Here is a 12,553-nt window from a genome sequence, read left to right as displayed (position 1 = left end):
ACTATGCAACAACCATCAATTGCACATAGCACACACACCCACACGCACACACTCACTTAAACAAACAACACACTGCAGCACCCACTCTCCACACTTTAGATCACACAAACACACTTTATATTTATTGATAAAGGATTTGCACTACAACTCGTACACCTACTGTAAATTGTACCTCATCCCATTTCTGCTTTGCACTATATAGTATTGTATATTAGTACACTGCATAGTATATTGTTATATGGTAACTCAGTTACGTCTATTATGCATCGAACATTGTACATATGTCTATACTGAACACTGTGACCTCATTTTTTACTTCTAATTTACATGCTATACTATGTTATTTTATTTCATACTTATCTTGTCTTGCACAGTCTCTGGAGCGTAACAGTAAGAAGCATTTTGTATAAAAGTATTCTGTACTTCTGTATGACAACTATTAAAGAAACTATAAACTAAACTAACTAATCAATCAAGCATTCGTGCAGTACTCGAGTCTACCGCGATAGGCAGCAGTGCGTCAGAACAGATTCAAGATGGCCGCGCCCGACGAGTTGTTTTGTTGGGATGGCGACTGGGGTCTTCCGTCTGTAAACACCGAGTGCTTGATTGTACTGGTAAGTAATGGGGATGCGATTTCAAACATTGTGTTTGTCACCTTTCCACGACCTTGCAAACAAGACACGTTTCGCTTGTTTTGTAACCAATTTGCAGTTGGGCTGCCTACTTTTAGCCAAGCATGCTAACGAACTAACGTTAGAGCATTAAAGAAATGGATCAGCTGTGAGGATTCCATCCAACAATATGATTTAACTCGTGTCAGTTGTCACAGGGCAGACGTATGCATTCTCCTGCAAACGAATGTTAGACAGAACTCGATTGTAAAAATGGCAAACATGTCGTCCATTTGAGCAGTTTGTTACCATTGCAGTGAACGTAGAACTAGAATTGATTGATTGATTGAAAAGTTTATTAACAGATTGCAGAATGGGTACAGTACAGTACATCTCAATACATACAATTGTTAAGGGGATGCAGACCAGAGAAAGACTTTCGTCTTGTTTCCACCAGGGTCCCCCATTTTCAATTCATCATAACATATATGACATACATGACATACAGATAGACAGTACTGCTACATCTATACATTTATGACATATCAGATTTGCAAATGCAGTACTGTTTGTGATACAAAAGTGTCCAGAAAAGGAGTGTATATACATTTGGCGTAGAAACTACATTGGAGGAGGTTGGTGGGGTGGGGTTGGGTGGGTTGGGTGAGGGCTGTACATTGGAGGTGGGGGGGGGGGGGGGGGGGGGGGGGGGTTGGGTAGGGGACACATACACATTTTACACTGTACATTGGAATGTTGACAAAGCCTTACTTGGTCATTTACTGTACAACTAGGTTAGGACATTTGTAGGGGCCAGTTTCGAATTGCAGTCTCACGTAGGTGTTTTTTGAGAGTGTTTTTGAAGGTGGGTAGTGATTCACATTCCTTTACAGCTTTAGGCAGGGCGTTCCACATTGATGTGGCATAATTGCGAAACGTGTTTAGTCCCTTGTTTGAGCCGAATCTGGGTTTTACATGATTTGTGGAGCTCCCTCTGGTGTTGTGATCGTGGTATTCACTGACCTTTGGGAAGTATTTTGACATGTACATGGGTACCTTGGTCGCGTAGTGTATCTTGTAGACCAGGCCCATTGCAAGTTGCTGTACTCTGTCGTCTACTCTAAGCCATCCTAGGTTGTCAAAGTGGGCAGGGGTGAGGTGGGTTCTAGGAGTCAGGTCAAGTAGTAGTCTGACTAGCTTGTTTTGAGATGTTTGTAATTTGTTTTTTAGTGCCTTTGAGGTGCTTTGGTACCATGAGGTGCAAGCATAGTCGTAGTACCCTTGAATGAGTGCTCCTGCTAGAGTCTTCAGGGTATTCTTGTTTACCAGAGAGGAGATCCGGTACAAGAATCGCGTTCGTTGGTTGACTTTTTTTATTACATTGGATGCCATTTTGTCACAGGAAAGATTAGCCTCTAGGATGGAACCCAGGTAGGTAATTTCATCTTTCCTTGTGACAATATTGTCACCCACTGTAACCGAGAAGCCGTCAGTCTTGCTGAGTTTGTTATTTGAACCGAAGAGAATGGACTCTGTTTTGCCCATGTGTAATGATAGTTTGTTGTCGGCGAGCCATATGCAGATTTTGCCTAGTTCCGAGCTGAGGGCTTTTTCAACCTGTAACTTGTTCTTGTCAGAGACCAGCAGGGCTGAGTCGTCCGCAAACAGGAACAAGTTGCAGTCACAAGCTGACGACATGTCATTTGCATAAATTAGGAATAGTAGCGGTCCTAGTATGCTTCCTTGTGGAACACCACAGCTCACTGTGAGGGGGGGGGATAGGGTACCGTTTACTTCCACCATCTGTTCCCTCCCCTCCAGGTAGGATTGTATCCAGCTCACTGATAAACTATCAAAACCAATTGCTTTTAGCTTGTCAATCAGAATGGTGTGATTGACAGTGTCGAAGGCCTTTTGTAGGTCCAGCATGACCATGCCGCAGTATTTGCCCGCGTCCACCTCTTGTTTGATGTGGTCGTTCAAGTAGAGAAGGCATGTGTCAGTGGAGTGGGATGTTCTGAAGCCAGATTGGAATTCGTAGATTAGATTTTTTTCCGCGAGGTATTTTTCGATCTGTTCGTATACTATTTTTCCTATGACTTTCGAGAATGACTGATGTTCCATACATTGCATGTAGTATGCAGCCTAGACGGGTTCGAAGTGACAACGATAACGTTATAAAAGGACCCGAGTTTATTTCCTGTTGCAATGTTTGCTAATGCAATAGTTCACAGGAAATATATTGGGTCCAAACTGTTCCCTAGTAACAGTGAAGCCCTCTATAAAAATAAAACTGTATGAACATTTATATCACGATTATAGTGAACACAATTATCACTGTTTTCTGTATCGTTATTGTGCTAAAACCACGTGTTTTATATTGCAAACCAAATACCAAAGGGCTATTGCAAATGTAGTATTTATAGTGTTGGATCACAGGACATCCTGGTCACAAACAGCAGGTTGTTGTTCATAATTCAACCATGGCCAATGAGCTGTGACATTGCATCATATAGCAACATAGCCTACATAATGTGAATACTATGAATTATTATTATTGTTACATTATTATCCCTTCTCTCACTTTCACACACACTCACTATCTTCTGTGTGTTGCATTTGAGCTCATGCACAGTTTACGTGAATACAGATGAGTCTTGAGAAGACAGAATAACAATGGTGTTTCTCCTGTTGGAACACTTTTACAACCAATTTGATGGCCCCCAGATTTCTATTGAAATAAATATATTTGGTGGGTGATTAAATCAGCACACACTGCAGTAGGACAGCACACGTGTAGAGTAGGTAACACTGTAAGCTTTCGTTGACCTTATTGACACACTGTTAGCGAGTTAGACGAGCCACACCGTTTCCCCCCATTCCGAAGCCCCCACGTCATGCATCGAACTAGGGTTGCAAAGTGCTGATACTAGATTTTTTATTTAATTTTTAATTTTTTAATCTTATGTTGTGGGACTTGTACAGCACTTTGGTAAACTTTGTTGTTTTTAAATGTGCTCTATAAATAAAGTGGATTGGATTAATTAATTAAGTAGCCCCTTTCGTGACTGTGACGCAGCCAACAAGGTTTCACTCGGCTGCGCTGCCTGGGTGCAGTGGGGCTGCTCTCACAGCCAACGACATGACATTACATAATTATGTTGCAACCTTCGTCTATCAAGCAAACAATTATATAAATATTTATATGTAGTTGATAGAGACAAAGGCAGAATTCGACTTAATTAAGCACGTTTTATTAAGACATATTTTTATATGGGTCGGGACACTTTAAAAAAGCAGCACAATGAACACATCTGTCCGACATAGTCTTAAATAACAAACGGCATTGCTTCGCTTCTTTGTCGACATGTCTGCTGCACATGTCCTTGTTGTTTTCAACACAGATAATCTCCATGTGCTTGTTGTAGAGAGGTGGAGTCGAGGCGCCGCTTACTTTCGTTTCATTGGAATGGAGGCGGGAAGGCGCCGCTTACTTTCGTTTCATTGGAATGGAGGCGCAAGATTTTGGAGGCAAAAAAATGTAATAAAATTTTTTATTTGTTTTTAATATTATTATTTTTTTTTTAACTTCGATTTTTTTTATGTTCGAAGCTTGTGCCATCGAACGAAGCTTCGAAGTATTTGGTCAATAGACCCCCGACAGCGGTGAATTATCTTTCGATAACCACCGGTGATTATTGTTTTTCGCAGCTGGAGTAATCAAGCCCCACTGACACACACTGTTTCATTGCGGCCAATCAGACACACCTGCCGGGCTGCCCGCGATAATAATAATCACTTTATTTGGGCTGACAGAACCACAGAACAACTGCGATTTGTCAAATGAATTAGGTATATTGTTAGTAAGTTAGCCATGTAATAAGCGGGATAATGTATAGCTATACTCGGTCATCATCGCAAAATAATTTACCTTCACTGACGTTTAAAACACCTCGCCGAGGCGGCTCTGTATTTTAAACTCTGTCGGTCAATTATTTTGCGACAATGACCTCGTAGCTAATCTATACATTATCCCTATACATAACGGACCTCTGCCGAACAATAATGGCCACTGTGCGCAGTGTGGTGGATTTTTGACGTCTCCAGGGATGGTTAAATGAAATACAGAGACAAGAGATTGGCCTTAAATCAGAGTGCAAACCACCAGGTTCTCCACGGACATCCAGCAGCCTAAAACAGTGTCACACTGCGAATTAGGCATTCTGAAATAATCAAACAGGAGTAGGAAGAGACAGCCGGATTACTCACGTTAACAATACAATACAGGTTTATTGGAAAAGAAAATAATACAGTACGCCCATACGGACGGACTTTCAGTCTGTCCGAGTGCATATTCACAGGTCTGTCAGAGTGAAAGTGACAAAAAGCAAAGTGTCATGTGTTTTAACACAGTGGAATAGAGACGCCTTGCTCGTCTCTGATTGGGTTGGCTTTATATGGTCATTTAGGGAGTCAAATGGAATGGGCTTTTGAGGAGGGCTCGCTGCGACCTTGGACACAAGCGTTATCTGGCCTGCTCTGAATATAATCAATGGATATAGTGTTTCAACAGTTTTTGAGAGAAGGATAACATGACTTCACGATCAACCCTGTTGTGGGGATTAAGAATGTGAAATTACCCTTCACATTTAAACAGAAATCCTGACCTCACAAATAGAGGAGGGGGGGAGGAGGAGGAGGAGGGAAGGAGGAGGAGGAGGAGGAGGAGGAGGAGGGAAGGTGGAGGAGGAGGGGATGTGAAATTACCCTTCACATTCCCCACTTTGTGCCATTTTTGGCACATCCTGGTAATTTCAACCATCAATATCACTAAACCACAGTCTCAAGACACCATACAGAAATCAATCAACATTAATACATCATAATGTCATACTTGGCTAAGTAGGACGATAATTCCAAGCAGGTAATTGCAAAATACAGGTACAATAAAAAAAATAAAAAAAACATAATAAGGTAGAACAATAACTCTTGAGAAAGAAAGAAGAGGGGGAAAAAAGTTCAGGTGCAAATTGAAAAGGGGAGGAGTCCCAGGCCCGGGACAGATTGGTCGCTGGCGCCTTATAAAGCGCTTCTCAGTGACCCGAAGCGCCGACAGCAGTTAATAGGAAACAAAGAACAAAGAAAATAAAATGGCAGTCTTAATATAAGTAGTATTTTCAAACTCTGAATATGTACCCATATCTAAATCAGAAATTTGACTTTTTAATATGCACACTGGCTTCCCTTGTTGTCGTCCTCAGTAGCAGTCAGGTGTCTTCCCACTCCTTTACACACAGAACGATATATCTGTTGCAAGGAGGCTGGATGCCGTTGAGTACAGTAGCAGTCAGGTGTCTTCCCACTCCTTCACACACAGAACGATATATCTGTTGTAAGGAGGCTGGATGCCGTTGAGTACAGTAGCAGTCAGGTGTCTTCCCACTCCTTCACACACAGAACGATATATCTGTTGTAAGGAGGCTGGATGCCGTTGAGTACAGTAGCAGTCATCTCCCCATAGTTGAATACAGCAGCACACCAGGTGCAGGGCTTGTATTGCCGACTGGGGTGCATGGTAGGGGTTCCTGTGGATCCCAGCAGCGGTGCGTTCTTATCTTCGTGGCAGGGCGAGGCTATCGCACAGGGAGCTTAGCTGGAGTTCCTGTCCCAGTTGCCCTCCCAGGGCCTCCACTGATCCCTGGGCCCCGCTTCCGTAGCACCGGCCCTGCTATGGTGTTGCCATATCATGCGAGATGTTGAGCAGGCGGTTCCTGTTGGACTTGGGACTGAACCTGATTAGGTTGTCGTCGTCCTCCGCGGGTTCATATGGGTATGGTGGCTGGTGTGCCGGTGGAGATGGGGCCCCTAGGTGGTGTGGTTGCCCAGGGACAGCGTGGCCCTGCAGTGGGAAGTACGGCCCTGGTGCATATTCGTTATCTTCTTTCTCCTGCGCTGAGAGAAACGCACCATCCTCCCCCTCACATTCCATAGATCTGAGTTCCACAGCATTGACTAGTACTGCATCTTGGATGTCATGCGTTGCGTTAATGAGATTGCGCCGGCCAAAGGAAAAGAAATAAAAAAACTAAAAAAACAACAACAATTTCAAACATGGTCAGTGTGTTACATGTCTGGATATACAACAGGGAGGTAGGGACTCCCTCATAGTTGTACTGGCTGGAAACAAAGAGAAAAAAAAAAAAACTGTTTACAGTTAGCTGTCGCCCAAGTTGAAACATGTGGAAATAGTGACCACCAGGGGTTACAAGTTGTAACATTACAATCAAATATCAAAAGGAATGACAAATCCAACTTTAGGACGCTGGTATTACAAACGCTGTGATGGCGGAAAGACAAGTGCCTCAATAAGCTGTATAAGACAGTGTCTATGGAATTTAGAACATTTGAATAGCACTTATATATTCAAAAGTGCTTGGAATAGAGGCCTAACTGCCTCTAACTGCTGTGCAGTGGCAGAGCAGGTATAACATTGGAAAAGCTTGATAGAGATAAACACAGATAGTGACCAAAGCCTAACTGCTGACTTCACAAAGAGCGGAGGGCGAGGAGGAGGTTGGAGAGGAGGAGGGAAGGAGGAGGAGGAGGTGGAGGAGGAGGAGGAGGAGGAGGAGGAGGAGAAGGTTATAATTCAACCAGGGTTGAAACTTATCGTAGTGTCACCCAATCCCTTTAAGCACGTATGTAGCTTATCTTAACACAGATAGTGACCAAAGCCCACATCAAAGTTGAGCTTCTCGCAGTGTCACGTATGTAGCTTATCTTAACACAGATAGTGACCAAAGCCCACATCAAAGTTGAGCTTCTCGCAGTGTCACGTATGTAGCTTATCTTAACACAGATAGTGACCAAAGCCCACATCAAAGTTGAGCTTCTCGCAGTGTCACGTATGTAGCTTATCTTATCTTAACACAGATAGTGACCAAAGCCCACATCAAAGTTGAGCTTCTCGCAGTGTCACGTATGTAGCCCTTTAAGCACGTATGTAGCTTATCTTAACACAGATAGTGACCAAAGCCCACATCAAAGTTGAGCTTCTCGCAGTGTCACGTATGTAGCTTATCTTAACACAGATAGTGACCAAAGCCCACATCAAAGTTGAGCTTCTCGCAGTGTCACGTATGTAGCCCTTTAAGCACGTATGTAGCTTATCTTAACACAGATAGTGACCAAAGCCCACATCAAAGTTGAGCTTCTCGCAGTGTCACGTATGTAGCTTATCTTAACACAGATAGTGACCAAAGCCCACATCAAAGTTGAGCTTCTCGCAGTGTCACGTATGTAGCTTATCTTAACACAGATAGTGACCAAAGCCCACATCAAAGTTGAGCTTCTCGCAGTGTCACGTATGTAGCTTATCTTATCTTAACACAGATAGTGACCAAAGCCCACATCAAAGTTGAGCTTCTCGCAGTGTCACGTATGTAGCTTATCTTAACACAGATAGTGACCAAAGCCCACATCAAAGTTGAGCTTCTCGCAGTGTCACGTATGTAGCTTATCTTATCTTAACACAGATAGTGACCAAAGCCCACATCAAAGTTGAGCTTCTCGCAGTGTCACGTATGTAGCTTATCTTAACACGGATAGTGACCAAAGCCCACATCAAAGTTGAGCTTCTCGCAGTGTCACGTATGTAGCTTATCTTATCTTAACACAGATAGTGACCAAAGCCCACATCAAAGTTGAGCTTCTCGCAGTGTCACGTATGTAGCTTATCTTAACACAGATAGTGACCAAAGCCCACATCAAAGTTGAGCTTCTCGCAGTGTCACGTACATAATCAATAACACAGATAGTGACCAAAGCCTAACCAGGGTTGACTTCTCGCATTGTCACATACATAATCAATAACACAGATAGAGTTACATTCAGACGGCCCCCCCCCCCACTCCTGCTCACCTAACTCGCCGCGACGCTGCATGTAATGCCCGTGGAATGCCGTCCCGACCAGCCGATGCAGACAGACAATTCCTCACTGTCCCAGACGTGGCTGTGTTGTAGAGCGATGAAGAGCCCGTCTGCACCGGCAGGATCGGTTGGCATCCCCGCTTCAGACACCAAGAATGTGGTGGATTTTTGACGTCTCCAGGGATGGTTAAATGAAATACAGAGACAAGAGATTGGCCTTAAATCAGAGTGCAAACCACCAGGTTCTCCACGGACATCCAGCAGCCTAAAACAGTGTCACACTGTGAATTAGGCATTCTGAAATAATCAAACAGGAGTAGGAAGAGACAGCCGGATTACTCACGTTAACAATACAATACAGGTTTATTGGAAAAGAAAATAATACAGTACGCCCATACGGACGGACTTTCAGTCTGTCAGAGTGCATATTCACAGGTCTGTCAGAGTGAAAGTGACAAAAAGCAAAGTGTCATGTGTTTTAACACAGTGGAATAGAGACGCCTTGCTCGTCTCTGATTGGGTTGGCTTTATATGGTCATTTAGGGAGTCAAATGGAATGGGCTTTTGAGGAGGGCTCGCTGCGACCTTGGACACAAGCGTTATCTGGCCTGCTCTGAATATAATCAATGGATATAGTGTTTCAACAGTTTTTGAGAGAAGGATAACATGACTTCACGATCAACCCTGTTGTGGGGATTAAGAATGTGAAATTACCCTTCACATTTAAACAGAAATCCTGACCTCACAAATAGAGGAGGGGGGGAGGAGGAGGAGGAGGAGGAGGGAAGGTGGAGGAGGAGGGGATGTGAAATTACCCTTCACAGCAGCTGTTCGCAATCAAGCCCACTGACACACTGCATCAGTGCAGCCAATCAGACACACCTGCTGGCTGCACTGACAGCGGAGTGTGTGTGACGACAGCGGGAGCGACAGAACTGCGTCTGCATTTGATCTCGTCTTGTCGATGTAAAATGAATTAGGTATATTGTTGGTAAGTTAGCCATGTAATAAGCGGGATAATGTATAGCTATACTCGATCATTGTCGCAAAATAATTGACCTTCACTGACGTTTAAAACACCTCGGCGAGGCGCCTCTGTATTTTAAACTCCGTGTCGGTCAATTATTTTGCGACAATGACCTTGTAGCTATACATTATCCCTTAGCCTACATAATGAGAATACTATGAATGATTATTGTTACATTATTATCCCTTCTCTCACTTTCACACACACAGACACACAGACACACACTATCTTCTGTGTGTTGCATTTGAGCTCATGCACAGTTTACGTGAATACAGATGAGTCTTGAGAAGACAGAATAACAATGGTGTTTCTCCTGTTGGAACACTTTTACAACCAATTTGATGGCCCCCAGATTTCTATTGAAATAAATATATTTGTTGGGTGATTATATCAGCACACACTGCAGTAGGACAACACACGTGTAGAGTAGGTAACACTGTAAGCTTTCGTTGACCTTATTGACACACTGTTAGCGAGTTAGACGAGCCACACCGTTTCCCCCCATTCCGAAGCCCCCACGTCATGCATCGAACTAGGGTTGCACGATACACCGATACTAGAATTATTATTATTATTTTCTTTTTATCTTATGTTGTGGGACTTGTACAGCTCTTTGGTAAACTTTGTTGTTTTTAAATGTGCTCTATAAATAAAGTGGATTGGATTAATTAATTAAGTAGCCCCTTTCGTGACTGTGACGCAGCCAACAAGGTTTCACTCGGCTGCGCTGCCTGGGTGCAGTGGGGCTGCTCTCACAGCCAACGACATGACATTACATAATTATGTTGCAACCTTCGTCTATCAAGCAAACAATTATATAAATATTTATATGTAGTTGATAGGGGTGGGACGATACATCGATCCAGATCGATATATCGATCTATTATCAATAATCAAATAGGATCGATGCCACGTAAAAAGATCGATTCATATTGCGATACTCTTATTTTGAAAATCCGGCGACGTCATCGCCCCGCGCCCAGTGTTGTGAAACTCAAACTCCGTTTAACATCAGTAGCGTCTAGAGCGTCAATAGAGCAAGACTAGTGTGCCTATTCTGTGACCCAAAACATGTCCCTGCTGTTTTATTCCACAACGGGTCCAATGCATCTAACCTGCTTTGCAATCCTCGTCACTCCATTATGCCCACGTCGCGTTAAAGATCGAAGATAACGTTACTTTAGCGTGAGCTAACAAGCTAACCCAGAGCCATAGGCAGAGAGAAGTGTGGACTGGGAGGGTGCATTCTCGGGGATAGCCCCACTAACAGGATCTGGCCGGTACTGCACCTTGGGACTCCCAATATGCTTTTCCAGCCAAAATACAGCTCTGTGACAGTGAATAGGATATTAATATCGAGAAAAAAAAGAAATTAACCAAAAACAGTGAACAGGAGGTCTATTTGTATTAAAAACAATAGATTGTTTTTCATTTAAATGTCTGGAAGAGCTCAAAAATAAAAATGTCATGATATTTCCATTGCCTTTTTTTTTGTTGATTTAAATGTTACTGATTGTATTAAATGGGCACATAATATCGTCTCATATCGATCGCAGGCACCTGAATCGAATCGTATCGTATCGTGGCAGACTGTGTGATATCGGATAATATCGTATCGTTGTCCAAAGAATCGATATCTTATCGTATCGTGATTAAACTGGTGATTCCCACCCCTAGTAGTTGATAGAGACAAAGGCAGAATTCGACTTAATTAAGCACGTTTTATTAAGACATATTTTTATATGGGTCGGGACACTTTAAAAAAGCAGCACAATGAACACAAATCTGTCCGACATAGTCTTAAATAACAAACAGCATTGTTTCGCTTCTTCGTCGACATGTCTGCTGCACATGTCCTTGTTGTTTTCAACACAGATAATCTCCACGTGCTTGTTGTAGAGAGGTGGAGTCGAGGCGCCGCTTACTTTCGTTTCATTGGAATGGAGGCGCAAGATTTTGGAGGCAAAAAATTTTAAATTTTAAATAATTTTTCTTTTTTTCTTTTTTTTTAACTTCGATTTTTAAAAGCTTGTGCCATCGAAGCTTGTGCCATCGAACGAAGCTTCGAAGTATTTAAGACAGCCCTATGATGTTACATTGTTCGATTGAAGCTCATTGCCATCATTCTCTCGCTAAACAATTTGTACACCTCGTTGTTTTTGTGAGTGGCCACAAGCAGCTGTTTAATTAGCTTGTCTGGCCATATTTCTATCAGGGCTTTTACCTCCTCATTCGCCCATGTCTGTCCACGAGACATGTTCCACGCGTGCTTGTTTTGCAGTGCGCGCCGCAGTGTTTGTTTTGTTTCCTTCTACTCAAGATGCACAGTTTATCAGGGTCACTTCTCACTTCCTATATTTGGTCTTGCTTTTGGTCCGATGAGCATTCACACCACAAAAGTATGCACCAGGGTTCACTTGGAAGTGAACCGAGACCTACGTTTTCAGGCGGACCAGAGTTCGCAAACAGCTCTGGTGTGAATGTACATCATGTCTGACTGGGTGCTTCTCTGGTGAAGGGTCTTTCAGGTACATGTCTGGGTGCTCTTCTCTGGTGAAGGGTCTCTCTCAGGTACATGTCTGGGTGCTCTTCTCTGGTGAAGGGTCTTTCAGGTACATGTCTGGGTGCTTCTCTGGTGAAGGGTCTCTCTCAGGTACATGTCTGGGTGCTTCTCTGGTGAAGGGTCTCTCAGGTACATGTCTGGGTGCTCTTCTCTGGTGAAGGGGCTCTCTCAGGTACATGTCTGGGTGCTTCTCTGGTGAAGGGTCTCTCTCAGGTACATGTCTGGGTGCTTCTCTGGTGAAGGGTCTCTCAGGTACATGTCTGGGTGCTTCTCTGGTGAAGGGTCTCTCTCAGGTACATGTCTGGGTGCTTCTCTGGTGAAGGGTCTCTCAGGTACATGTCTGGGTGCTTCTCTGGTGAAGGGTCTCTCAGGTACATGTCTGGGTGCTTCTCTGGTGAAGGGTCTCTCTCAGGTACATGT

The 12,553-nt window shown here is 43.4% G+C and overlaps 1 protein-coding gene across 1 annotated transcript in view; it reads left to right on the top strand.

Moving 5' to 3' along the window:
* Window positions 1-536: 536 nt before the first annotated feature.
* mtx1a (metaxin 1a) overlaps window positions 537-12,553 on the top strand; it is a gene marked incomplete at its 5' end in the record, with an annotated part of 48,874 nt that continues 36,857 nt past the window's right edge. The window contains one exon of the mRNA XM_084336967.1: window positions 537-617. Coding sequence (XP_084193093.1) covers window positions 537-617 — 81 coding nt within the window. The remainder of the gene's footprint in view (window positions 618-12,553) is intronic.

The sequence above is a fragment of the Notolepis coatsorum genome (assembly GCF_963971535.1).
Source record: "Notolepis coatsorum genome assembly, chromosome: 19".
Classification (NCBI taxonomy): domain Eukaryota; kingdom Metazoa; phylum Chordata; class Actinopteri; order Aulopiformes; family Paralepididae; genus Notolepis; species Notolepis coatsorum.
The sequence above is the reverse complement of the archived record's forward strand: the minus strand, read 5'-3'. Positions and strand labels throughout refer to the sequence as shown.